The sequence below is a fragment of the Rhineura floridana genome, chromosome 4 (genome assembly GCF_030035675.1).
Source record: "Rhineura floridana isolate rRhiFlo1 chromosome 4, rRhiFlo1.hap2, whole genome shotgun sequence".
Classification (NCBI taxonomy): domain Eukaryota; kingdom Metazoa; phylum Chordata; class Lepidosauria; order Squamata; family Rhineuridae; genus Rhineura; species Rhineura floridana.
In genome coordinates, this window is record NC_084483.1 from 116,885,521 (window position 1) to 116,910,916 (window position 25,396).

Genomic DNA, 25,396 nt, shown 5'->3' on the forward strand with positions numbered 1-25,396 from the left:
GTGGAGAGAAAGTTCTTCAGCAGAATAAAAGCCAATTTAAAGACTTCTCGCGAGAAGAACTAAGCAGGTGTCGCCTCCAGTCAATAAGCCCTGCGGTGTGTAGCCATTACCATGGAGACCGACGTCGCTTAGCAAGACTTGTGTTGAGGACGCGCGCAGACGATTTCCCGGGAAAAGTTCTGATCCAGCGTTGGGAGGAAAGCAGTGTAGAGCTCGCGCGTGGTGGATCTAAGGAAGAATGAAAAGCAGCAGCCCCCGCGCAGGCTCTGCCTGCTCCAGGCTCATCGATGTCACCAGTAACGCACCGTTGTTGCTCCCACCTGCCACCACAGCTGCCTCGCCGGAAGTGGAGGTACGGAGCCCAAAACCCTGTTCTGGACTGCTGGTGCACGGCTCTACAGTTTGGACAGACACCGTTCTCTGGAGTACTGTATAATGATCCAGAGGCAAAAGTTCCTGTCGGTGCCTTAAGAAAAAAAAAAGCCAATTAATGATTTATTTTATATGTGTTGACTGTTCTGTTAATTTACAAAGTAGGTAGTGGTGTGTAATTGGAGTTGGCAGCCCCCCTTTTCTAAACTCCGCACGAGAAGCTTTCCTCATCACTGAATCTCTGTGGTGGGAAAAGCAACATCTGCATTTTACTCATCACACAGCTGAATAATAATAGTAATAATAATAATAATAATAAAAGACTCTGCAGTGAAGGCTAAAGGTAGAAATGCAGTGCCCTCTATGTAGCAGCAGAAACTTAAAAGTTGCTCCTTAGCTTGCTCTTTGTTTTCCTTCCTTTTGTAACCCTTTATTGATGACAGTATTCAAGTCCTCTTCTAACTCTAGTCCAGTCTTCAGTGCTACAGGTATCTAGCTACCGACTGCAGTCTTCTCCTTGACTCTAGCTATACAGGTGATAGTAATTCAACCAAGCCATAATGATAAAAAGTTCCATATGCTGCTTCCCCCCCCCCCCCCCCGGCTATGAACCTAACCATACACTTAGAGCTGGGCAGGCGAACCTGTATGTCATCTGACTCCAGCTCCCATCAGCCCCAGTGCAGCCAATGGTCAGTGATGACAGGAATTGTAGCACAGCAACATCTGGAGGGCCATAGGTTCCCATCCCTCACTTAGACCACCATTGGGAGCCATGCTTCAGGTGCCCCTGCCTATGGAGGCTGAACAGGCAACAACTGGAGAAGGGCCTTTTCTGTAGTAGTGCCATGTCTTAAGAACACTCCCCCCCCAAGGTTTTTGCTTGGTGTACACACTGTCATTTAGGTGCTAGTTGAAAACCATTTTAATTTCCTGGGCCAAATGCTATTTTTTTGTTTTTGCTGCTGTTTTTAATATCTCTTGTTAAATTGTTGATTGTTTATTTTAAAAAAGATTGTAAGCCACTATGAGCATTAATACCAGAAAAGTGGTAGAAATAAACAAAATGTTTAAATCATTAATGTGCACACCTGTGAACTGGAGTTACTATTCTTCAGCCTTAGAGCCTACTTCTGAGTTTCAAGAAGTTAGAGATTTGTTGAGGAGACCAAAGCCACTTGTCTCTATTGCACATGTAAATGCACATATGAACAGTAAGGCACACCCTGTATTTTTATACTGTATCTTATGAGGGTTGTAAACTATGATGAATTATAGGAGAATTCAATTTTTCTTATTTATCATTAACCCCAAGTTTCAAATACTTTTTAAAAAAAATGATATTACTAGACCCAGTCTATGGTTGATTGTTTACATGCATTTCAGCTAATTCAAAGGGACTCAACCACTCTAGTTTTAGTAAAGTATTATGTCTCTTTCTAGACATCTACTGTACTTAGCGTTGGAGACAGAATTGGAGCAAAGAGGGAATTTTACCAGTGTAGCTTGTCATGCAAGTTCCACCTGCTGAAATTCCTTCTTCTACACAACTATTAAAAGCGTAGGAGCCCTGTCTATTTTTGCATAGACCACCCCCTACCCAGCACTGGCTACTCCAACTGGCAGTGGCTCTCTAGGATTGTAGGCAAAGATTTTTCCCAAATCTGCTACATGAACCCTTTAATCCAAGAAGGGAGGGTTTCATCCTGCAGCTTTCTTCCTGTAGTGTTGTGGCACCTACCCTTTGGAATTCACTCCCCTTAAATATTAGATAGGTGCCATCTCTGTTGTCTTTTTAGCACCTATTGGAGATAATCTTCTTTCAACAAGTCTTTTAAGTAGAGACCTTATCCTAGTCTGCATCTTTGTTGGAATTGTTTTTAAGGTTTTTCTTAAAGATGTTTTAAAGATTTGTTTTTAAAGATGTTTTAAAGATTTTTTTTAGTGTTTTTGTTGGCCACCTTGGGCTCTTCCTGGGAGGAAGGGCAGGATATCAATTTAATAAATGATGATAATGCAGTATATGTGTTCTACCACTGACCTACAGATATTAAAATAGTTTATTTTCATGTTATATTGCACTCAGTCATGTGAGCAATGTGATATTGACTTTATTTGGAAACCATGAACATAGCTGTAGTTCAGATCTATATTTTACTGCTTTCACATTATGTCACTAATGTGAATGGGTGGCCGAATGCTTTCATAGAATCTTCCATTTTTCTTGGAAGAAACCCCCACATTCTTTGACTGCATATTCCTTCTTATCAGCGTTTAAGTTTCTGTACCGTTTCTCAGTCCCTTCCTAATGAAGGCCCTAATGTAGCCTTCTTTAGTTCACCAAGCTTTCTGATCTGCTCCAGTCAACCTACTGTAGTCTTCTTGTTGCTCAAGAGGTGTGTCGATTTTGGTAGCTCTTGAGAAGTTCTTTCTTAAACTTTGGTATTGCTTTTCAAGCTTTGATCTGCAGATGCAGATTAATGTTTTAAGCTCTTTTTTGACATTTTACATGCACAGGGTAAGAGAGAGATGAAGACATTATGTACTATAATGTAACCATCTTCACTTTCCACCTCATCTAAAACTTCAACGTACAGAGGGTTATATCCAAGTAAATCACACTCAGAGTAGACCCATTGAAATCAATGGACTTAAGTTGGTCACATCCATTGATTTTAGTGGATGAACTCTGAGCATGATTTAGCTGCAAATAATCCACAATCATTTGCTTTTTTCTTTCAAATGCAAAACAGGCATTTTTTATAAGCCAGTTTGCCCAGTAGTAAATCTGGCCCTGCTTTTAAAGATTTTATTAACAGACTAGGAAGTTGTAGGTTAGTGGAAAAAAACCATTGAAGACATTGTGCAGCAGCCAAAACAAATATGAAGTGGGTGGGAACTTGGAAGGCAATCACCCTTCAGCTGCATTCCAGAATAGTCTGGTAGCAGTAGCATTAAAGTGTAATGTTTGCAAATAGCCGCATAATATTTGAAATAACTTGGCACACACACATCCAACATAGCTATAAAGCAGCCAGAGAAACCCAGGTCATGCCACTTACTGTTATGTTAACTGTTATGTAAGGGGAGAAACCCAAATTGACAGAAGTAAGCAGGTGAAACTTCCTTCTCATCCCCAGTGATAAACCTGTTATTGAGAACTGAGAACCAGTATTTCTAGCCACAATGACCATGGGCACCTGCAACATGTCATGCTCCAAGTACATCTAGAGCATGGACGGTGCACTTTCCTCCCCGTTGTTCATTTATGATAAAGGTTGGGGTGGCAAGGAGAACTGGTCTGACTTCACTCAGTTCCTATTCAGTGTAACTAGCTTCATTTATAATTTTCTTGGACAAGAAAGCTAACTACTAGTAAAAGTTTTGGAAGCAATAAATGGGGAGGATCCTCCTAAAAGGAAGTGTTCTGTGTCACTTCTCAAGGTCTGGTTGCAGGTCAATTCATTTCGTTTACTGTTTCATTTCATAGAGCACAGCTGTAGTGCCTTATATGTTATAAAGCACTAAAGATTATTGTTTCAATTATAGTTAGGTACAGCTTGATTATTAAAGCTTATCTTTCTGAATTCAAGGACTAAACTGTTTCTTGTTAAATGCTGCAAGAGGGAGTATTAATCCAAGGTTTTCCTCTTTTCAGTTCTTTATCTTTCATCCAGCTCTTGGCTTTGATCTAAAGTTCAGAGAAACTCAAGAAGATTGCTACTCAATTTTCTCATAGGGCCTTTCCGGATGATGGGGCAAAAGACTAGGATTTCTTGTGTAGCATTGTACTTACCCTATCCATGTACTGTCTATGATTACAACACCTGTAGTAACATGTAATGTATATATCCTGTCTCCACATAATATATGGAGAAGAGTAGCTTTGTTGCAGGAGAAGGGACCTTTCTTGTCAGAACATAGCTATGCAGCAACTTCAGTTTTAGTAAGGTCACTTCTTCAAATTAAATTTTCCTCATATTTTTCTATAGGGTCCATAATAACATTGTATATTGCGAACTCATTAATTATTTGCAATGACAATTAGAACTGCAGCTTGCGTCCTCTAAAAAAATTACATATCTAGGTAGAAGTCCTTTTTACCTAGCCTTTTTTCAACTTGCAAAGGCTTTGGGGTATATTAGCTGACTTCATGCAGTTCCTGCTAGTATTTTAGTAATAACATAGGCTATTGCCTGCCCATGAGCACAGAGGAAGTGTAATCCTAGAACTGGAAGTAAGGGAGTAAAACAATTAAAATGGATGACAGTGATGGAAGTGGATTGCTTTATTTATTTATTTAAAAGATTTATAGCCTGCCCTTCTTTGATGCTGATACCAGGATGGGATACAACAGAATATTCTTTAGAAACACCAGCAAACAAAAACCAGCTAAACAGAATACTAATTAAAAACCTAAAAAAGTGAGTAAACAGGGTCTTCATTTGGTGCCTAAATGACAACCATGTCAGCACCTGATGTACCTACAAAGAGAGGGCATTCCACAAAGGAGACACCAGCATGGAGGAGGTTTTATCCCACAACAGCATGACATGAGCCTCCCCTATCAGTGGAACACAAAGAGACCCTTCTGCTGATCTTAAAGCATGGGTTGTCTGATATGGGAAGAACTTTCCTTCAGGTATTCAGATTAGGGTAAGAGTTTAGACTGAAATATTGATAAAAAACGGAACACATGTATACGGTGGGCAAGAGACTATGGACACCTTTATATAGGGTGAGGGTTTTTCAGACGCTGAGTTTGCCTTGGTTGTATTCACTGCAAATCACATAGTGCCCGTAGATGTGGGAACCATAGACAGTGACACACAATGCAGCCAAATGGGTGGAAGGAGGCCACGATATTGATGGTGGAAAATGCTGCTTCTTGCCTGTTTTCAAAGCTGATTCAAACATGCAGACGTATAAAACAATCTTCTTATGCAAATGTAACCACAGCAAATTCCCCACAGGGAAATTCCTTGTTTGAAATCACCTGTCATATCTGAAGCTCCCTCCACGTGAAGAATGTGCTCACTGATCCTCACAGATGTTCAGTGTTGTTTTTATCTCTATGCAGATAACTGCAGTTGTGCTGGGCTCGAAATCATCCAGCAACTACAAAATCAAGTTTTTTGATTTATTGGATCTCCTCAGTTAGCAAAAAACCAAGCCCTAATATACATTTTTATAACAGTAGCAGCCAGGCAGCCACAACCAATCCATACTGTTTGCCAGGGAGCAACTACTTTGTTCTTTCCTCTTTCCCAGGTTCCCTTCCTTTTATAGGATTTATTGTTATTTTATAGTAAAAAAAAATAATCTCCTTTGCTTCCCAGCTGCTTCTTCAGTAGCAAGGAGAGCCACCTGCACTTCCCAGAACACATAAAACTGTGACGCAGCAACTAACCCACTTACCTCTTTAAAAATACTTTTTTTCTTGGCAAGTATTTAGGGCCAGGTCTGCTATGCAACAAGGCAAAAGTAGCCAATGTGGTGCCCTCCAGATTTTGTGGACTTCAGCTCCCATCAGCTGCAGCTAGCATGGCCAACATTCAGTGATGATGGGAGTTTCAGTCCACAACATTTGGAGGGCACTTTATCGCCTATCCCTGCCACAAGGAGATCATGGTGTACCAACATCCCTGAGTCTATCTTCAATGTAGTTCTCTCTCTGTGGAGAGAGTATTTATAGCAACAGTTGCCACCCACTCCACACACCCGATGTCCACACTTTAGATTAGAAAATTTGCACAGTCCCTTACATACATATATAGATCCCTGTTGGCATGATCTGTGTTTTGTATGCTATAGTGTACATATGCAAATTGTACATATAAAAGCAGGGATCTATGCAGGTAGACTGTATGTAGATGTTCTAATGTACATGTAGAGGAGGTTGGGGACTGTTGCTGTAATTACTCTTCCTGTTCTTCATGCATAAAAAATTATTACATTATGATGTCCACATAGGAGGTGGTGCAGCCCTATGAAAGGACTATCAGTTGAGTATCTTCTCATTTTAATTAGCCCTGAGGTACTGCTCTCTACATATGAAGTTTCCATGCAGGCAGACATGTCTAAAACACAACTATTTAGAAATAATAGCACATTTTTTATTGGGGGGGAGAGCTTAGTATTGCTTATGGCTAAGTAGACTTCTGCTGCCAAGCTCTGATTACAGTTGGCATGCCATTGTCCAATCAACTTCTAGAAACTTTATAATGACCTGCTCACTACAAGATCTAAATATTTCAGTCCACATTCTTCTTGACCATTCTATTATCTTTGGTACAGTTTGTCACTCTCTGCTTGACCTCTTTATTTAACTGAGCATTTATATTAGTGCATGATGCTACCTGTCTTACTTCAAACCCTCTATTCTCATTACATGGAACTCTTGATGAGAAATATTCTATTATTATCAGCATGCTGGGTGATGATGCCCACAGGAAACCTAGACTGTGACTTGATAGTACTATGAAATAGAATAGTACATGGGTTTCTTCTTTTTCTGTTCTTATAGCAGCCTCTTTCTGCTGCCAGATCTTAACGCAACTGTTAACAGGTTTCTTTCCAGATTAGTAACTGTAATTAGTACAAAATGTATGTGAACTTCCTCTTCCTCTTGGGGTGATATTATTTGTTTTATTGTTTTACCTTTATTATTGTTAAATAAATAACTGTTTTCCACTGAGCCTTTGGGATAACCTCTTCCTCTGTTGAATCTTAGACTGCTAGCTCATCAGGGCAGGGACAGTCCTCTTGTACACTGATGGCGCTATATAAATGATTATGATGATGCCACACATAGCTGTGATCTGAGCCCAAAGCAGAAGTAGTCACATTACTGTGAGTAAATTGTAACCTGCAACAAATAAAAAACCTGCAATAGGCCAAGATGTCAAAAGAATAGATGTCACAGATTATAGCTTAAATCCTAAGGAGTGTGTTTGTGCATCATAAAATTGGCACAGAACCCCATCACTTGGTTCCTAAGCTGATTCCGTAATTATTACAAAGGGGTCACCAGCCTTTTTGGACCAGAGGGCACATTTTAATTTTTAAGAGAGTGCTGGGGGCACCAGTCACAAAATGCCTGCCATGGGGACATGGCATAACACAAAATTAGAGAGTAGTCATGGTGAAGCTTTCCCCATAATTGTATTTCTATAACAGAAAAGGCTTAACCATGCCTAGGCATCGTTGCAAAATTTTCACATTTGCCTTGTGGGGGGGCATTCTTTAAAATTCACCCACACTTATTGGGCAATAGTATTTGCAGAAAATAACTTCAAGAGACTACCTGATCTCAGGCGAACCCACCACAGGAAAAATGCATATTGGTTGCTAGGGAAAAAGGAAGGGCAAACTGGAGATTTCAAAGACAAGACAAAAAAAGACAGAAGCAGGAAAAGTGCACTAATATGGAAGGGAAAACATCAGCACTTTAGGACTCCAGGGATTCCTAATGCTTGGATGTCCAAACAACTCATTTATCAGTCACAGCCCGCCTTCACTCTTTGGCTAAAAACACTGACAGCCAGGAGCAGCCAGGCTGGCTCATTTCACAAAAATTGCTTAGAAGGCTCCCTGCACATTTTGCTTCATAACGTTCTTTCTAGGAGGACTAGAGACTTACATTTAAAAAAAAATGAAAGCTCAGAGTCTAGACCTCCTGTGGGGGTACCACTAAAGCCCTGGTGCCTGCAGGCACCAGGTTTGCAAACCTCATTGTAATATATGCAAGCAATCCACATAAAATAACTCAATGAGCACCTTGTATTTAGTCATCTGCTATACTTTTCCTATGTGGAAAGCACTTGTGTGGGGGAAGTAACATGCAACTTGCATGAAGATCATACACATTTCTTTTGTTGCAGCCAATGATAGCTCAAAATATATTCCATGAAATATAGGCATGTGTGAAAGTCATACATTTTTAGTTTATTTATGTAACAGGTTTTATTTATTGCTTAATCATCAAAACTTCTAAGCTCTTTACAGAAACGGTATCTACATGCAGATTGCATCCTGCTTCCTTCATGGAAATAGGAAACAGGCTAACATATGGGGTTGGGGGGGATCTAGTGCACGTGTAAGCATCTGCTCACTATTTTGTGTGGTTTTCTTGTATTTATTGTCTGTCCATGTCATATAACTGTTCCCTCCTATGGAGTGCTTTTGTGATATAGAAATATAATACTAGTCAGCCTGAAAGTTACTGGTCATCAGGAAGGTAATATTTCCTTTGATGACCCAACCTAACTATTGGGTTCTGGAGCTATCCATAAAACCACTGAGCTGTTGCTGCCAAAAAAGCAATTTACAAACCCTGTGTATGCTGAAAGCACTTTTGCCTATGGCCATGTATGAACAAGACCCTCTATGAAAAATCTATAGTCATGGCAATTTTCCTGTCAGAGGATTTTTCAGAGTTATGACTGCTCTTTTGAAATGCATTTGGATTCTCTTCATAAATCTGAGCTGTGTAACTTCTGGAGCTTCAAAGGCATTCAGGGCATCCAAGCCAGACTCCTCTTTTGCAAGCATTTCAACTGCTCATCCTGCCAGATAGTGCTAAAAAAAAATCATATAACAATTTTCTTCCTTTTTTAAGCTTATTTTTATTCAGTATTTCTCTCCTTGTCCTCTTACGAACTTTCATCTCTATATCTTTTTTCCCTTTATTGTTTTGCTTTGTTGTTGTTTTTAAATGCATTATTTATGAGTTGATGGACTCAGTGAAACAAAAGGGGTACACATGGGATGAAATTTTTCTGGAGTAGAATAAGGTGTCTATAAATAACACTGACAAAGTTGTACATTTTATGTTACATCAATTGCCAGTAGAGCATAATCCCAAGAAGATGGCAATACAATTAGAGTCATAAATATATAAATCTGATTTATAGATCCAACCCTGCAGAACATGTCAAGGTCTGTTTTTGTTTGCACAAAGACAAAGGGAAAGGGAAAACATCCAAAAATCACATATCATATTTAAGATTATTATATAAGGCTGATGTGATGGTTGGTCCGAGACAAAAATCACATATTTAAGATGATTATATAAGGCTGGTGTGATGGTTGGTCCAAGGCAGGGAAAGCTGATGGGAATCTTGTCAGCTCCCATGTGCTGCAGGGATGCTGCCATAGATCTTATGGGGACAATAGAGTCGCTTGTGAAGCATGATCTGCCTTTGCTTTTACAACTTTTATCATACCAATGTGTGGTAGCTTACCAGGGCTCCATAAGTCTGGTTTTGCTGCCTCTCTGGGTGTACAAACACAGGAGATGGTCAAGCACCTGTCATGATGGATGGGATGTGTTAGGCTCTGTAGGTCACAAGCTGACCTGGCACAACCTAGGCCCATGGATTGGTTTGGAGTATTCACTCTCTTCTCTCAGCTGCTTCTACTATTTCATATGCCAGTTCTTTACCTGGTTTGATTTGTTGGTGTCCAATCATCAATTTAGAACAGTAATGAGCCAAAAAGTGTTTGCTTCTGCATTTTTTCAGCTTTAGTTTATGCAGCCCATTTATTGAATCTTAGTGGATTTAATTGAATGCTGGCTGGGGCTAATAGGAGTTGGAGTCCAACAACATCTGGAGAGCCACAGGTTAGCTACCCCTGGGGTAAGAAACTGAACTATGAATTGGGAAGTCCTTGGTTCAAATGCCTCTGCTGTGTAATGAACAAGCTATTCTTTCTCACCCTTAGTCCCCACATCTCTAAACTGGGAGAAAATAATACTGACTCAACTTGCAGGGTTGTTTAGTGTTACAACTATATAATGTGTGTGAAGCACTTCAAACATTTGAAAAGACTTATCACACTATTACTATAAGGATGTACAGTATTCATTTTCCCAAGGGTTTTTGTATATACTTTGTATATATTTTTATTTGTTACACTTTTCTCTCTCTTTATTTTCATGGATTGTAATACCTAATGTTTCTTTGATCTGTGGAAGATGGCTACACTGTGATGGCATTGTAAGGCCTGATGGTGAGTTCTCTGAACAGCAGGTGGTGCCTGAGCACAAAAAGCCACCAGAATGAGGTTCCAGGAATATGTTTTTTATCCAGCCAAGTTTTAAATCATTTGTGGCCTAAAAGCCAAACAAGAACAACCTGAAGAGAAACAAACAGAAATGAGAGGTGGCTGGGAGGGTTAGCAATCTAATTAAGAAGGAGGATAATGATTTTTAGGACATTGATTTAAGTGAATTGTGAACTGGGTCTTCTGAGTTAATTATATATAAAAAAAGAAAACAAAAAAGCTTGATGAGTAGAGAATGTTAGAAATACTCTGGATTGTCCACTTAAGTAGATAAGAACCCACACGTTTTCTGAGGTAGTTTGCATGATTGGACATTAGTCTTGAGTAAACAATGCTCTCTGTTCTTTGACCCTGTACTATTTTGAGAGTCTCCAGTAATGGGGAGGGAAGCACTCATGGCTTAAAACAACTTTGATGAGTTGCACTCCTAAAGGAATACTTGCCAATACTTAAATTGTAACAATATGAAACACAAGCCCCCTTCGTGGGTCCTCCATTCCTGCTTGTTTGGAAAGGGAATTATTGCTACCATAGTTCAGGACAATGCAGGATCAGTAAGCATCACATTATTTGGGTATAACACATTGGGCTGGTTCACACTGAGGTTTAGTGTGAGTTCGGTGCTTCTTGCATCACCATTAAATTCTCATGGTTCACATGACGTTGCAGGCAAAGAGAAGGTAGGACGCAGTTTTTCCCTTTTAATCTGCATTAAACCAATCCAGGGATAACGCAAAAAGTGAAGGAAAAACCATCTCCACTTCGCAGCGTTAATCCATGTAGATGCTTTGCTTTTTTGCTGGGCGGGTGGATCCTTGCTTTCAGATGCTCCCCTTTCTCCACCCACTAAACACTCCACGAGTTCCATTTTGCTTCCAACAGCTTAACCAGCCACCTCTGGCTTTGCTCTGTTCTCCCGCATTTGCTGTAGCCTTTCTTCCCCTCCCTTTTCACCTAAGTTCCTTCCCTCCCCTTGTTCCTTGAAGCCAGCAATGCACTCCATTTCCATGTTAATTAATGTTAAGTCCTGCAGGATGGTCAACGTACCCCCCCGATATCGTTGTATCGCCCAATTACCAGCGATGTGACTGAAGGCGCGCACACACACTCTCCCACTAAAAATTGCATTTCATACGTACTTAATAAAAAAGGGGGGTTTACTATAAATATGTCAGGAGGAAATGAAACTGAGAGAAAAAAGTTTTTTGTGTCAATTTCACCCCATGCTCTCCCGCTTCAGTGTACAATTGACAAGAAACAATGAAACAACCCCCCTCCCCTTCTCCATCAGCAATACTCTGGAGGGAGTAAACATGTAAATTTGGGGGTGGGGACACAAGGAAACAGCGATACTAAACCTTTCCAGAGGAATGGCAACTATGTGAATGGGAAACAGCAGATTGGGAGGTAGGAAGTGTGAACCTCGAAAATCCATTGTGATGGCAAAAGCTGCATCTTTAATCTGAACTTCAGCTCCCGTGTGAATGGGGCCATCATTTCAAATAAGCCCACAAAAGTTACTTAGCCTGCACAGTTTTTTATTAACCTGCTAAGAGGCTTGTAATTTCCATGTTGTCTGGACAGGATTGAAAACCCTCTCTTCTGTAACCAGAATAGAAATGCAAGCTTGTTTCTACCATCCAAGCTAGCTGCAGAGAAAGGGTCTTCCTTTTGTCTGTGGCCATCATGGAAATCAAAAGAGCAGCTTGGGGGGGGGAAGGGGAACAGAGAGATCTGTTTTTCTTCTGCTAGCCCACTCACTTGCCAGCACAGAATTCCTTGTTACCTACAGCAGTCTGACACATTGCGGAATACAAGGCTGATAAAAAAAAAATTGAAAGGTTTGATTTTTTATTTTTAGGTAATCTCCAGACCAGAATATAAACAAATGAAGCCAAGACACAAGGCATGCTGTGGCAGAGGCGCAAACGCAAGCATTCCCCAAAACATACCCACGCACATCACACAGATGCTCAGTCCCCAACTGTCCCTGTGCGTTGAGCGGGGAAGGTCTACAAGGGCTTCTACTCACATTTGCTTGAATGCAAGTAGAAACATCTGCACAATTAGGGACCTGATAATGCAGGGTTCTGAATTGTGTGAGGGATTCTACTTGCTTTCAAGCAAATGCAAGTCGAAGATCCCTGCACACCTTCCCTAAACACAGAGGTATGCAAGGATGTTGGGAACAGGCTTGCATGTGTGCCCTGCCCACATTATGAGTGTTCATGTGTTCAGACATATGCCTGAACATGCCTCTGCACACACATATACACACTCCCATCTATCCCAACCCTGGTTTCATTGCAAAAGAGAAATAATCCCTTCAGGATAAACTCTTGTGCTCTGATGTCTTTGTGTGATGTTTTGAACACATAAAGATTAATCCCAGCCTTCCCTAAACCTTAAATCATAGCTGCTCTGTTTATGCTTTCTTCGTAGGGTTACATACAATTCTGCTCCAAAAACCTGTTAGGCTTAATTTTAATCAAATAAACAGTGCAACAGTTGCCCAAATGTCATGTTAGAAGCTCATTTGGAAGACAACAGCTTTGATTCTTCTTACTTTCACAAATCTCTGCTTTATTTAAGATAATTGGGCTTTTTGGGTAAGTGCTGCCAGCTGTTCTCAGACAATGGAAATAACATTCAGGATTCTGACACTACAGAGTGTAGCAAGAGAAAGTGACAACATTACAAAATACCCACCAAACCCTGAGTACTGTCAGCCATAACAAATAACATAAACAAATCCAAACATGTATGCATGTATTCATTGAAAAATTATATTCTACCTTTCCACTTTAATAGAGCATCTATAGCAATGATGGGGAACCTACAGCCTGTGGGCCTCGTTAGGCCTTCTAGGCCTCTGCATTTGACCTGCGAGGCCATTTTGGTTTGGGCAAGCCACGCCCACCTGCCCTCCATATGATATCATATATGACATTAGACGTGGGGCAGATAAAAATTGCAACTGGGCCACAGGGGGTTTGCAGGCACAGCCTATCAGCTGATTGGAACCCCTGGAAAGCCTTGTTCACCACAATTTGCAAGCACCAACAATTTTCTGAGTAGCCCAAAGGCCAACCGCCATGATGTAGAACAGAACCACCGCCTTCTGGGTCCTTCCCACCAGAAAGGACCAGAGCCACTATAATTCTGTGGCTTCAAGTTCCACTCTGGCAAGGAAATCCAGAAGGATACCATGACTGATGGTATTAAAAACCACTGAGAGGCCCAGGAAAATTATCATGGCTGTACTCCTTCAATTCATTCTCTAGCCCAGGCCATGCACTGGTGCATCCAAATTTCAAGCCAAAACCAGGCTGAAAACTATACTGGAATGGATCTCAGCATCACCCAAACTATCTTAATAGTTCCTTTGCAAACCTAAGTGAAGCAATAACAGAAACAAGAAAAGATCTGATTCTTTGCCGTTGACCCTGATTATACTATTTTCACTAGGGAGCTCGTAATTATTTTCTGTTGGATGTTCCTGTCAATCGAGAACAGCTCTGTCACTATCGGAACGCAGCAGAAACGGCCCGTAGTGAACTCGCAGCTCTCCTGGTGAAATATGAATGTGCCCAATCAGAGGTAAGTTTTGAAATGGACATGGAAATGTTTCTTTACTTTCTTGCATGAAAATGTTTCTTAACCCATGAAAAGCATCTAGTATGCTATATTTACCAGATGCTACATGTTTTTAAAAGCTCAGTTTAAAAATCCGTTTCTTGCACTGATACATGCATCATGGTCTTGGTTATTATATCCTTCTTGAGTCCAGTGGTTTATCTGTCCTCTGAAGTATCCAGACTTTCCTTCAGCCCTTACACTGCAATCCTATGCATTCCTATGCATTCAGAAGTAAGTCCCACTGAGTTCAGTGGATGACTTCTACACAAGTACATACAGTATAGGACTATAGCCATTCACGTCCCCCTGCACACCAAGTACTTAAATCTTATTGAAGTAAATGGAATGTGAGCAACATAACTTAGACATATATGGAATCTGGTTTATACTAAGTCAGGGCATCGGTCCTCCTAGCTCAGTACTGTCTAGGGCTGTTCTGTGTATTGGGCCTCTTTGGAGGCTCTTGAGTCTTGGTCGAGTTGGGTTCAGATAGCCCTGGATCTCTATGGGCTGGGTACGGTGGCCCAGAGTAATCTGGGGCTGTCGGGGGCAGAGCCAGGAACTGGCCTCTGGAGGGACGAAGCCATGGTACAGCTGCTGGAAAGACCCCTACCCAATACCAACCTCTAATGTGGCTCTTTGCTCCAATGATGTCCTTCATTCAAAGCTGGCATGCAAAGGAAGAGGCCAGTGTTGGGCAGGCCTAAGCCATGCCCTGGACTCACCCTGCTCAGATTCTTGTGAGATAGTGATCCTGCCGGAGTGAGCAGGAGCAGGAGGAAGAATCTCCCTCCCATTGTTCCAGGGGCCACATGCCACCACACAAGTGTGCTCCACACCGGGCACAAAGAAGTTCTTGCACGGTGCTGGTTGCACCTGCTTGCTTTTTGGTGGGAGGAGAAGATGTGGTGTCTCCTTCTTCCCCTCCCCCTTTCCTCCCCCCTGCTCCTGACCATATTGTTAATTAAAAAAACGGTTAATTCAGCCCTATCTACTGAATAACGTCAGGGAAGGACCCAGAGCAGGTTGGGTGGTCCCATCTTCAGGATAGAGTGGGTTGGCCCTCTTCGGGGCCCACATATTGGGCCACGGTGGATCAGGAGGGTTGTCTACAGCCCTAGCATTGTCTACACTGGGAAAATCCCTGGGAAAATTCTGGAGCAGATTATAAAGCGGTCAATCTGTAAGCACCTTGAAAACAATGCAGTGATTACTAGAAGCCAACATGGATTTATCAAGAACAAATCCTGCCAGACTAATCTTATCTCATTTTTTGATTGGGTAACCTCCCTGGTAGACTGTGGGAATGCTGTGGACATAATATATCAGCGACTTCAGCAAAACCTTTGACAAAGTGCCCCATGATATTCTGATTAGCAAGCTAACTAAATGTGAGCTGGATGGAACAACTCTCAGGTGGATCCACAGCTGACTACAGAATCATAAGCAAAGTATGAAACAAAATTCAAAGGGATCTTGATAGGGTGGAGCATTGGGCTGACAACAACAGAATGAATAGGGATAAGTGTAAAGTTCTGCACCCAGGAAAAAGAAACCAAATGCACAGTTATATGATGGGAGACATCTGGCTTAGCAATACTACATGCAAGAAGGATCTTGTGATTGTTGTTGATCACAAGCTGAATATGAGCCAACAGCACGATGTGGCTGCAAAAAAGGCAAATGTTATTTCAGGCTGCATTAACAGAAGTATAGTTTCCAAATTTTGTGAAGTATTAGTCCCCCTCTATTCAACACTGGTTAGGCCTCATCTTGAGTACTGTGTCCAGTTGTGGACACCACACTTTAAGAAGGATGCTGACAAACTGGAACGGGTTCAGAGGAGGGTAACAAGGATGATCAGGGGACTGGAAACAAAGCCCTGTGAGGAGAGACTGAAAGAACTGGGCATGTTTAGCCTGGGGAAGAGAAGACTGAGGGGAGATATGATAGCACTCTTCAAGTACTTGAAAGGCTGCCACACAGAGGAGGGCCAGGATCTGTTCTTGATCATCCCAGAGCACAGGACACGGAATAACGGACTCAACCTGCAGGAAACTAGATTTCGACTGAACATCAGAAAAACCATCCTAACTGTTAATACGATACAAAAATGGAACCAATTACCTAGGAAGGTGGTGGGCTCTCCAGCACTGGAGGCCTTCAAGAGGCAGCTGGACACCCACTTGTCTGGTATGCTTTAATTTGGATTCCTGCATTGAGCAGGGGGTTGGACTTGATGGCCTTAAAGGCCCCTTCCAACTCTACAATTTTATGATTCTACACTGGCTGGCAGTGGCCCTCTAGGATTTCCAGCAAGGGATATTCTCAGCTGTACCTGAAGACAGTGTGAAGCTAGGACCTTCTGCATGCAAAGCACATGCTCTGCCACTGAGCTATGTCCCTTCCCTCTCTTGTATGCTGTCTATGTAGTCCATACCCATGCTTATATTTTAGCTCCTTTTTTATTCCTGACCCTTTCGATCGCTCTGTTGTTGTTTGCCACACCACTTCCTTACACTTGTTTATTATTGCATCCTTCGCCCAGTAACTTCCATCAGTCACTTCCCTATGGCAGCGTTGTGGTGGGCTCTTTCTTCTCTGTAGATTAAGCCCCCACATGTTACTCTCAGGTTAGGTTGGAATCCGAGTGCATCTGCTGGGTTGGGTGCTTTACTGCTAGTGGATCCATACTGCCACAGGAGGGCTTGCACTCGAGAAACCAATACAATTTTATTTCAATATTGTCTGTTTCACTTGACAATTGGAACTATTTTTTGAAATAAAAATCATGATTCTTTTGATATTAACAAATAACCTGGATATTCCAATAAACACACTGGTAAAGCTAAATTAATATTAGCAGTTTTTGAATGGTCTCTTGGTTAATAAGACTTTGTTTTGGCAATGCCTAACTTACTAGTCACGGCATGCAAATAGCAGGCTTCAGAACATTGTCCCCAAGCAGGAAGCACCGGTGATATGAAATCCCTGTGCATGGATAACCATGTATACAATGTTTGCTATATTTATAATTATAGTTTTCACAATTCATATCATGTAAGCACTGAAACTGGTATTCAGCATCCTCAGATTTTCAAATTTCATGGTGGGTTTTTTTTTTTTAAGTTTCTACTCTTAAGTCTGTGAAAATAGTGGAAGTTGCTTTCGGGTAGCCATGTGTGGGCTGGACCTTACTTCCAAGTATGTTTGCTTAGGATTGGGCTGGCCCTACCATTAGGCAGAGTGAGGCGATCACCTCAGGTGGCAGATGATGGGGGCAGCAACCTCCCAGCTGGTCCTCCTGACACTTCTGGCATGTACACTCCCTAAAACAGCCTGCTCTCTTATTCTGGGTGTAGCTTTTTGCTGTAAGGGATATAGTTTACTATCTTTTGATTTCCTACATGAATCATTAGTTGTGCATCATGAATACATTTGATGTTGCCAGATCTATTTAATTAACTTTTGAGTGAAAAGCAATTTTCTTCTTTTATTGCATCTTGTTAGCAAGTAAGTATAGTTCCCTCAATTTTGAAGAGAAAATGTAACACTTCAACATAAGGTGAACATTTGTTATAAAATTTGAAGCTTTTCAAGCTCCTTTATTCATCCATTCTGTTAATTATGTAAAAAATACTTCCATTATATTTATTGTTCAGATTAAAATTTAGCTGCTTAAATGCTGCACCAGAGGTGGCTCTGTGTATTTCTGATATTCCTATTTCAAACCTGTATCCTGAACTGAGCTGGAGTTAACAATAAGTTGGACTTAAGTAAACATGCAGGGCAGGCACCAGAGGATGGCCAGCTTGGGCCCTGGCTAAGGGCCCCTGTGGCCCAGAGGGGCCCTGAAGGGCCCATCCTTAGGGTGGGAGGGTGGCATTCCTGTCCCTTGATCCACAGCAGTATCAGGTTCTGCAACCCAACTCTGCCATTGTCCTGCCCAGAGCGCGAGTCAAGAGATGGAGGCGAGGCTGGAATTAATTCTTGCTTTATTAGAGTAACGGTTACATCAAAAGCAGTGCACTTCATAGACCTGTGTATGCTAACTCACTAATGTCTCTGCCTGAGCTACCTGGGCATGCTCTGCAGCATGTGGAATAAGTTGACTCAGCACCCCAATCAGGGGGCTCCACCTTAAATAGGAAAGGTCTTCGCTCGTAATCTCTGACTCCTCCAAAGTGCCACCTTCTGACTGTCCCGCTTCTCGTGTCGTCTCGCGCGGAGTGAGGGGGGACGATCCTCCGGCTGTGCATCTGACAGCACAGGCTTCCTAGGTGCCGACTCGACCTCAGGGGTCGGGAAGCGTTTGAATTGCCAGGGAAATCTCGGGGGGGGTGGAGTTGGCGCACACATGAGGTCGCTTCCCAACGGCTCTGTTGGAGTGCTTGTAGACGGAGCAGGACCCGCGTCGATGGGAGGGCTATCCATGGGAACTTGCAGGCTGTCGGCATCTCCCCCTCCCTCAATGCCCGCGAAAGCCTCCTTCTCCTCCAACACCTCTCCCTGGTCTACCTGGGGGAGCTGGGGCTCAACAGCCATGGATTGCAGAGAGGGAGCTCCCAGGCACCCCCCAATACAGACAGTGTGGGCATTAATAAGTCCTCCTGCACACCCCACCTACCTCTCCTGTCAATGTGAATGTTGTGTGCGCTCTGCACGCATGCCTGCCATCACCCAAGATGGCAGTGGGGGCTTCCCTAAGGGGCTTGGTTGATGGCAGGCATGCACGCTCTGTGCACATGTCATTCATACAGCAGGAGAGGTAGGCGGAACTTGCAGGTGGGCTTATTAGCCCCGTGCTGCCTATATGGGAGGGGTGTTGTTGGGCTATAGTGCTGCAGGCCCAGGGCAGGCTGGTCCCCAAGGGTCCAGTCATGCCTGGTGCTGGCCCTGTAAATATGGTTAGAATTGATTTGCAAGATTGGTTAGGACCAATAACTCTCATTGATTTAGTTCATTATATTTTCAGTTAAATGAGACCATACATAGGTACCACACATAGGTAAATCTTTAAATGTCTGAGTCTAGAGAGAAAGGTTGTAACTAAAAAAATCATTCATGTTTAATCTCATTTATTCTATGGGATACTCCCCTACCCCAGATATTCATTGGGCTATTCATAAGTCACTTTCTTCAGGATTACCACTTAAGACCCAGTTTTATGCATTTTTATCCAGAAGTAAGTTTTACTATGCTCAATAAGACTTATTTCCAAATAAATGAGAATTCAGTTTTTCTAAATGTTATTGTTGGGGTTTTGCTCACCAAAATGCAGTTACTCATACTGGATCTGGCAGATTATTTTTTCCCTTGGTTTATGTTCACTGTTTTGTTGTTTGCCTTGGCAACCTCTGTTTCATACTAAAAAAAACAACTGCACAAAAAGTTTCTTCATATGTTTTGATTTTCTGTACAGCAACATTCATTATAACACACTCAGGTGATTCTAGGAATTAATTAAGTACTGTTGGGAAGGCACGGGATAAGTTAAAATGCTGCTTTTCTGCCTATTGAAAAGTGGTTGCAGTCTTTTAACTTGTTGCCTAGTGGTAGGGTCTCTATCAGAATCATATAGGTATAAGGAGCTACCTTTATACTGATTCAGACACTGATCTATCTAGTACAATATTGCCTATTCTGCCTGGAAGCAGTGCCCCAAAATGTCAGACAGGGGTCCTTTAAGATCCATCAAGGCTGCTTCCACATAGCAGTTTATTGTGGACTCAGTGCTGCTCATACATGCAAGTTTTTCACAGCATCTACATGATGTCATCATCAAAATGCCATCCCAATTAAATTTGGATTTACTGTTTCTGCTGTTTTTTATTATTATTTATTGGATTTTCCATAGAAATAGTAAATATAGATCAAATGGTCAAATAATATGGGACTGCATTTTGATGAGGAAGATGTTGGTGGACACTGCACAGAACATGCATAGATGAGCAGGATCAAGTCCACAATAATCTGGTATGTGGAAATTCTGTGAGTGAAGATGCTAATAGGATCTGATCTTGGGACTTTATACATAGAAAGTATATCTTCTACATGTAAGTTATACCCTCCTCTGCCTGTCCTTGAAAGTGGTTAAATATACACTGAGTCATTTCTAGATTTCCCCCAGTACTCCTACATTTCATGATCCTTTTTTATTTATAGCTTCTAGATCTTAAATCCCAAATAGCCTCTAAAGAAATATCTCTCAAGGAACTGAAAGCTGAAGTTGGAAGCTATAAGGAAAATGATGCTAGGCAATCTTCTCTACTCTTCTCTATGCAAAGCAGACTTCAAGAGATTGAGAAGGAATCTGGTACAATTGCCTTTTCTAAAAAACAAGCAGACCTGAAAGCACAGACCCTTCTCCAGGAGAATTTGGAACTGAAAGAGCAAATCCACGAACAGGAAGGTCAAATCAGGTAAGAAAATCAGATAAACTGACACCTTAAACTAAAATAATTGCCCTACCTCATCCTCTCCAGAGGTTTTGAACCACACCATGATGGCTGGGGCTTGGTGGGAGTTACAATCCAAATCATCTGGAGGGCTGGGGAAGGCTGCCTTAGAGCAGTATAAAGTAGGTACTGTATTCTGTAACAGGCGCTAAACGGAGAGGTGACTGAACTCAGGCTGTGAACACAGAGTCAGCAGAGCAAAGTGTTTCCATTAGCCAAACCTGGAGGGGAGACAGGTTGATCTACCAATCAGTTGTGAAATCTCTTTGAAGCTGAATTAAAAAAAAACCATTCAAATTGCTTCCACCAGGTTTTACAGTAAAAATTATCTCAAACAATAGGGATTGATCCAGGAGAACCCCCAAGCGATGAACTTGTTCTTTCAGGGGTACCACCCCATCCAGAACTGGTTGAACATTATTTAGCTGGAAATCTAATTAAAATGAACTTCAATAAAATCCAACAGAATCAGCTGAATGCCTGTAGAAACAGAAAAAGTAACTATATCAGATACCTAAAAGATAGAATTGTGAATATTGATAACTTCAGTGCCAACTGGAGCAGGGTAAATTGATTCATGAAATAATCATTATTAAACTTTACAAGTGTCAAATTATACATTGAGAAACCTTTAATATAAATTAGGACACAAAATAAATACCATATTGAAATGCTTACTATTCATTGTTTCAGTATTTTTTTGGAATTTTTTTTTAAAGGCAAACAGCTGAAAATCTATCTCCTCTGATTCACTTATTCGGTTTATTTATTGACTGCAGACTGACTAGTGTGCTGATGAAGCTACACTTGTCCAATTACTGAAGAATAACAAAGAAATTATTAGGGCAAACATTGACTGATTAACTGATTGTACAGAAATACAATAATACAACGAAGAAAGCAATAAATCTTGATCAAGGGACAGTCACAAGTGTTGATGTAAGAATTCTCTTTGGTCTGTGTCCACCTTATATGATGTGTGTGTTTTATTTTGTATTCTATTAGAAAATATTTGAATGAGTGTGAAGAGAGCAAGACCCAAGCCTCTAAAGCCAGCAGGAAACATAGTGAATTCATTGCACAACTTTGTCATTTCTTTGACATGGGCATAAGAGAGAAAGAAGAGCCACAGGAAATTCTGCTCTCAAAGGTTTTTGATTTATAAAATAATATGAGATAGCCATATATGTATGTATATCACACCAAACTCAGTTTTCCATTTCTACCATATTGCATACAGATGGTTGAAGAGTTTACAGAGAAAGTATGACATATATAGCTTATTTTTGGAGCGAGGGTAGGAGAAGGAAGTCTGAAACCACAAATATTCAACAATACATATGCACCAGAGTAGGAAAGCATAATATGCAACTAACATGGTTCTGAAAAATATGCATGCATACATGCTTCCATATTCATATTGGAAAGTCAAACCAATTGCCCACTCAGGGACACAGACCCAGTTCAGATGATCACCTAACTATGGTTTAAGTGACTATGAATAAACTAAGCTTCAGACTCACAGACTGCCCTTCTCTCCTTCTTCTCCTTTGCATGTAAGGGGAAGAGAAGTAACAAATCACAGCATCCACACTGAGCACTGTGATTTATTATAGCCAAAGTTAGTTAAATCAAATCAGAGGGTTGTGTTCAACATAGCACTAAGTAAGTCATTCTGTCAGTGCAAAGATTTCTGCTTGTGCAATGGAACTTTCCCCTGCATGCTCCCTAAATCTGTTCTAGGGATTCCCCCAACTCTCAGAGCAGATTTGAGGGGTGTGTGGGAGGAGGGGGAGTCCCATTGCGCTATCATTAATCTTTGCACTAACGGGACGGTTTAGTTGAATACTGCCCAGAATCAAGCCATGCTTTCATGTGCATAGAAGGAACAGGGGAGAGGAGGAGTGCAAGAGTTCAAGACACACTGCAGCTAATTTCACCCAGATTATTGTGTTTTTATAGCTGATGTATGTATTAGCTGGTCATATGCATCAGTTCCTTTGTTTTTTAATATTTAAAAATATCAGTTAGCCATCATTACAGTTGAGTGAAAACTGTAAATAAAAAAAACTTAATCTAATCAAAGACTACATCTGTCTCCATGGACTGAACCATAAAAACCACTGATCTGCCACTTTACAGCAGTGCCTTGGCACAAAAACATGATTTTTACAAGAGATCTTCCCCATACCACTATCCAATCATAGACCTCATCTGTCTCCACAGATTGAATCGTAAAAATCATAAAAGTTAGGCAGTGGGGTAGACAGTACACTGAGAGAATCCCAATCCTGTCTCAAGAGTCCAACATTAAGTACAGGCATTCAAAGCTTGCAGACCACTGAATGTGTGTATCTGGACAGGAAGATGAAATCCTTATGGACAACAGGAACTACTTCCTGCCTAAATTGAGGTTGATGCTGCACCTGGAAGCCTAGTGGACAGATCAAGGAGATATTCACTCCTTTACCTTCATCTACCCAGCTTTCTGTTATACATGCCAAACTGACATGTTCTTCTTGTATTAAATCACAGATAGCAGTTGTTTTTCCCCTTTAACTGATCTGACATTTAAAAGCAGCATCTTTGGACTTGGTGGGACCATAGAGTGGCTCCCAGTGTTACTGAGCCTGGAGAATAGACCAGGAGTGGTGATAGCACATAGATGTCAATTGCATCTTCCCCTTATCTGATCTTTTGCCCCCCCACTGCCATTATACCACCTATACTTTATGTCCCTAATAGTAGCTCCGTCTACCCCCAGAAATTCAGCTGAATGCCTATAGCCCTTAAGCATATTTATTTATTAATTTATTACATTTATACCCCGCCTTTCCTTTAATGAAACCCAAAGTGGCTTATGCATGGTTCCCAGGTGGTCTCCCATCCAGGCACTGACCAGAACTGACCCTGCTTAACATCAGCAGGGAGCTGGCCTTATGTGCCTTCAGACCATAGCCTCGGACTAAGATAATACAATTTCAGTATACAAATGGATCCCAAAAAATCTTGTCCTCTAAAACAAGCCAACAAAAAAAGTTCACCAGGAGTTAACATACAGCAATCATTGTTGTTGTTATGTGCCTTCAAGTTGATTATGACTTATGGAGACCCTATGAATCAGTGACCTCCAACAGCATCTGTCGTGAACCACTCTGTTCAGATCTTATAAGTTCAGGTCTGTGGTTTTCTTTATGGAATTAATCCACCTCTTGTTTTGCCTTCCTCTTTTCTTACTCCCTTCTGTTTTTCCCAGCATTATTGTCTTTTCTAATGAATCATGTCTTCTCATTATGTATCCAAAGTATGATAACCTCAGTTTTGTCATTTTACCTTCTAGTGATAGTTCTGGTTTAATTTGTTCTAACACCCAATATGTCTTTTTCGCAGTCCATGGTATGCAAAAAAGCTCTCCTCCAACACCACATTTCAAATGAGTTGATTTTTCTCTTACCCACTTTTTTCACTGTCCAACTTTCACATCCATACATAGAGATCGGGAATACCATGGTCTGAATCATCCTGATTTTAGCGTTCAGTGATACATCTGAGGACCTTTTCTAGTTCTCTCATAGCTGCCCTCCCCAGTCCTAGCCTTCTTCTGATTTCTTGACTATTGTCTCCATTTTGGTGAATGACTGTGCCAAGGTATTGATAATCCTTGACAAGTTCAATGTCCTTGTTGTCAACTTTAAAGTTACATAACTCTTCTGTAATCATTACTTTAGTCTTCTTGACGTTCAGCTGTAGTCCTTCTGGGAGGAAAGGTGGGATATAAATCAAATAATAATAATAATAATAATAGTCCTACTTTTGTGCTTTCCTCTTTAACTTTCATCAGCATTCGTTTCAAATTATTACTGGTTTCTGCTAGTAGTATGGTATCGTCTGCATATCTTAAATTATTGATATTTCTCCCTTCAATTTTCACAACTCCTTCATCTTGGTCCAATCCCGCTTTCCGTATGATATGTTCTGAGTATAGATTAAACAAGTAGGGTGATAAAATACCCCCCTGTCTCACACCCTTTCTGATGGGGAACCAATCGGTTTCTCCATATTCTGTCCTTACAGTAGCCTCTTGTCCAGAGTATAGGTTGCGCATCAGGACAATCAGATGCTGTGGCAACCCATTTCTTTTAAAGCATTCCATAGTGTTTTATGATCTATACAATCAAAGGGTTTGCTGCAATCTATAAAGCACAGGGTGATTTCCTTCTGAAATTCCTTGGTCCGTTCCATTATCCAATGTAGGTTTGCAATATGATCTCTGGTACCTTCCTTTTCTAAATCCAGCTTGGACATCTGGCATTTCCTGCTCCATATATGGTAAGAGCCTTTGTTGTAGAATCTTCAGCATTGCTTTACTTGCATGGGATAGTAAGGCAATAGTTTGATAATTACTGCATTCCCTGGGATCCCTTTTCTTTGGATTTGGGATGTATATTGAACGCTTCCAGTCTGGGCCATTGTTTTCTTTTCCATATTTGTTGACAAATTTTTGTCAAAATTTGGACAGATTCAGTCTCAGTAACTTGTAGCAACTCTATTGGTATGCCATCTGTTCCTGGTGATTTGCTTCTTCCAAGTATTTTAAGAGCAGCTTTCACCTTGCATTCTAAAATTTCTGGTTCTTCATCATACGGTTCCTCTGTGAATGAATCTGTCATCCTTGCATCTCTTTTATAGAGTTCTTCAGTGTATTGCTTCCATAGAATCATAGAAAAGATCACAGCAATCAGAGAAAGATTAAAAGGGCAAAAAGCCTAAGATCAGAGCTCCTCCTGTTCCATTGGAACAGAGCTGCAATAACATTGCTGAAAGCAATGCTATGGAGCACAATTTAATGTGTTCTAGTA

General features: G+C 41.1%; 1 protein-coding gene across 2 annotated transcripts in view; it reads left to right on the forward strand.

Moving 5' to 3' along the window:
* Positions 1–25,396, forward strand: part of CCDC170 (coiled-coil domain containing 170) — an 80,573-nt gene continuing 55,177 nt past the window's right edge. Inside the window, exons 1-4 of one of the 2 annotated variants that reach the window (XM_061624134.1) lie at positions 1–359; positions 13,913–14,040; positions 20,245–20,501; positions 21,543–21,687. In XM_061624134.1, coding sequence (XP_061480118.1) covers positions 239–359; positions 13,913–14,040; positions 20,245–20,501; positions 21,543–21,687 — 651 coding nt within the window. In that variant the 5' untranslated portion in view covers positions 1–238. Of the gene's footprint in view, positions 360–13,908; positions 14,041–20,244; positions 20,502–21,542; positions 21,688–25,396 lie in introns of both variants that reach the window. The other variant, XM_061624132.1, reaches the window with a different exon arrangement.